The sequence below is a fragment of the Physeter macrocephalus genome, unplaced genomic scaffold, assembly GCF_002837175.3.
Source record: "Physeter macrocephalus isolate SW-GA unplaced genomic scaffold, ASM283717v5 random_283, whole genome shotgun sequence".
NCBI classification, from domain to species: Eukaryota; Metazoa; Chordata; class Mammalia; order Artiodactyla; family Physeteridae; genus Physeter; species Physeter macrocephalus.
Window position 1 is genome coordinate 25,901 of NW_021145569.1, and position 3,755 is coordinate 29,655.

Genomic DNA, 3,755 nt, shown 5'->3' on the forward strand with positions numbered 1-3,755 from the left:
CCCCCGACACCTCTGCCCTCCGATCTCACCCCCCTCCCCGTGTGCCGCCCCCAGTCCCCCCCACCCCGATGATGAAGGCGAGCTCTGCAGGCTTTGGGGGTAGCAGCGTAGGAAGCGGTGGCAGCGGCGGGGGCACCACACCAGCTGCCCAGCGGGTAGGCGGGGGCCGGGACGCACGAGCACAGCAGCAAGGGGAAGGGAGGCGGCCAGGCGGGGGCAGCGTTCCAGCCGCCGGCCCGGCCCCACCGTCCAGCTAACCCAGGAAAACAGATGCCAGCGCAGACACTGCGGCTGCGTACTGGGGCGGGGGGCTGACGGCCGAGGAGGGCACGGCTGGGGACTAGGGGATCCAGGGAGGCAGGGGTAAGGACTGAAACTGAGGGTCAGGGTCAGGCCCCTCTGGACACCAGCCCAGGAGTTATGGGTCCCCTTCTAAGTGTCCGTGGCCGCTGCCTCCGTGTGCCTGTGTGGCCGTGCTGCACGCCCACCTGGGAGCCACGTGAGCCTGCAGGTATGGGCGTGCGTGTGTGTGTGTGCGCGCGCGCGCGTATGCACACGCAATCCGGGCACTAGTTCTGTAACACGTACAGTGACCTCGCCTACAACACACCTCAGCCAGAGCGCCTTAGCCCTCTGCACTCTCTTCCCTCAGAGGTCACCTCCCCAAGAACCATCACCTCGGCAGCTACTGTCGAACCAGCGAGCACCAGCCGGGTACCTGACACTGAGCTGGTGGTGCCTTTCTGCTCACCGTACCCCCCACGGTGCACACTGATCCAGAGCGTACGGCTGGGAACTTGTACCCACTCGTGTGGTCTCTCCACGGTCCCGAGAGCTGTGATGATACTGGACCCATTTCACAGGTGAGAAATTGAGGCCAGGGAGCCAAAATTACTGGTCGAGTCTCGGACGGGTGCTCATCATCTCCCTGGCTTATCTGCACCACCCAGTGAGTGACTTCCAAGCTGGGCAAGGAGGACTCATGCTCAGAGGGCTCAGGGGACTTGCCCAAGGCCACCCACGGCTGCCACGCTCCAAAGCTCGGGCTCTTTCCTTCAAGCCTCCAAAGCGGGCCAACTGACAATCCCGGAGTTATGGCTTGCTTTAAGCCTCCAAGCTTGACCCCGAATAACTTCTGGCAATTCAAAGTTATGCCAACTAACCTATCAACCACCCTCTATGTCCCCAAAGGCTTGCCACCTCTAAGGAGGTATCAGAAGCTTGGACCTTGGCTCTCAAGGGGCTGGTGAGATTGTCACCTGGACAATGCTCTGGAAGGTGGTTTGATCTGGAGGTTTTGAGAGACCCTCGAGTTGACCTGGTGATCCCCCCTCCAGGAATCTGTGATAAGGAGCATTCAGGCGCATGCTCACAGGGCTGGCCACTGTGGGACTATTTGCAATAGAGAAGATAGGAGAAGAAACCCAATGGCAGCAGCAGGTGAGGAGCTAAAGTGAGTAAGGGTGAAGGGAGCCGGCCCACTCGACACTTCCCCCCACCCCTCCAAGCACAGGCTTCCCAGGGCTTGGTGAAGTGGCAACACAGATGTGCCAGATGCTAAGTGAGATAAGGAGAATGATCCATGACACGCTCACTGGACAACTGGCTAGACTGCATTAGGGACAGTGGATTTGATAACAGTATTGTCTCACGGCTAGATTTGCAGAATTTGATAACTCTGCTGTGATCGAATGAGAGAATGCTCTTATTCTCAAGGGCTGAAATACTATGCTAAGATATTAAGGGGTAAAGAAGCATGATGTCTGCAATTTACTCTCAAATGAGTCAGGAAAAAAAAAAGTGTATACATGCTGAGAGGGCTACAGCTAAAGCGAACGCAGCCAGATATTTACAGTGGGTAAACGTGGAGGGGCAGCCAGCTTCTGAGACGGCCCCCAGCGATCCCCCCCTCCTTGTATTCAGTCTCCCACACTGTGTCAGGGTTGGTCTCTGGTCAAAAGTGGCCAAAAGAACTCAGGAGAAGTGACCACACGTCACTCCCAAGATTAGGCTACACTATAAAGAAGACTGTGGCTTCTATCCTGGGTGCTCTCTTTCTGTTGGATCAGGCACTTGGGGGAAGCCAACTGTAGAGCATGTTACGAGCTGCCCTTCGGAGAGGCCTCAGCCTCAGTTGTCTCTACACAGGCCCTCCCTCCTGCCAGCAGTTGCACGAGTGCACCATCTTGGAAGCAGATTCTCCAGCCGGGTCAAGCCTTCATATCACCGCAGTCCTGGTTGATACCTTGACTATAATCACCTAAGAGATCACTAGCCAGAACCTTCCAGTTAATCTGCTTCCAATTCCTGATCCTTAGCAACCATGTGAGATAAGTTAATGTCTGTTGTTTCAAGCTGCTACATTTGTGGGGGGCGGGTAATTTGTTACACAGCAATAGACAACTAATACATCTGGTCAGAGAGTAAAGAACTCTCACGAGGATTATTCCCATGTACTTAGTCTTATAAATTTGCTGTATGTTTGAAATGATTTTAAAATGAAAAGTTTAGGGAGTTCCCTGGCGGTCCAGTGGTTAAGACTCCGCGCTTTCACTGCCAAGGGCACGGGTTCAATCCCTGATCGGCGAACTAAGATCCCGCAAGCCGCATGGCGCAGCCACAAAAAAAGAAAGAAAGAAAAGAAAAGTTTAAAAGCAAGCAAAAAAGTTTAAAAATTAAAGAAAGAATCTCATCCTCATTAAAAATACAGAGATAAATACTCACACACTCCCCCTAAACCAAGTCAAAAGCCAAATGACATACTGGGGGAAAGAGTTGCAACTCATAGCCTGGACAAAGCTCATCTCTCTCACATACAAAGAGCCTCTAGAAACCACAAAGAATAACAAGCAGTGAGAAAAAAGGGGCAAAGGAGATGACGAGACAGTGCGCAGAAAAAGAAACACAAAAGGCTGAAATATTTCAAGAGGTGTTCAACCTCACTTGTAAAAAGAGAGACGCAAATCAAAACACCCTATGGAACCACGTCCAGGCACCGCATTAGGAATAAGCCGTATGTCTCATAAAGACACTCGTGCATTGCCTTTGGGGGTCTAAACTGGCACCATTTGCTACGGCCTCAGAGGAATTCAATTCACCAGCAGCTGCGCAAATCCCAAGTGCACCTGTGCTCTGAACCAGCAAACAGGCTTCCGGGAAGTGACCAGAGAGATACGCCTGCACATGTGGGAAATGCCAGGTGGATGAGCTGTTTGCTGCAGCTCTGTGTGGAGGACCAAGGCCTGGACGCGGTCTATCGTGCATCAGGACAGCACTTCTGGGGGCCAATGCTCGTCCATCCCTATCTGTACAGAGGAATACTTCTCCCCTGTAACGAAGGACCAAGGAAACTCCCCATGCGCTGCCCAAGTAGGTGGATAATGTGCTACCTGCTGGAGAGAGAGAAATGTAAACCCATATTTGCACGAGGCTGTATACACACCGAGCTGGAAGGAGATACAGAAAGTAAGTGCTGAGGCTGTGGGGAAGGGCCGGGGGCTGGGAATGCAGGCATGGGGTGGGATGCTTCTCCCCGTACTTTAAAAATGCTTTTTCCGGCTTCCCTGGTGGCGCAGCGGTTGGGAGTCCGCCTGCCGATGCAGGGGACACGGGTTCGTGCCCCGGTCCGGGAGGATCCCACGTGCCGCGGAGCGGCTGAGCCCGTGGGCCGTGGCCGCTGGGGCTGCGCGTCCGGAGCCTGTGCTCCGCAAGGGGAGAGGCCACGGCAGTGAGAGGCCCGCGTACCACAAAAAAAA

At 54.2% G+C, this 3,755-nt stretch overlaps 1 protein-coding gene across 1 annotated transcript in view; it reads right to left on the minus strand.

The window, feature by feature from the left end:
- The window catches only part of BICRA (BRD4 interacting chromatin remodeling complex associated protein), a 53,577-nt gene that overhangs the window by 7,404 nt on the left and 42,418 nt on the right, over nt 1-3,755 (minus strand). The window contains exon 8 of the mRNA XM_055082787.1: nt 65-253. Within this exon, the coding sequence (XP_054938762.1) occupies nt 65-253 (189 nt within the window). The remainder of the gene's footprint in view (nt 1-64; nt 254-3,755) is intronic.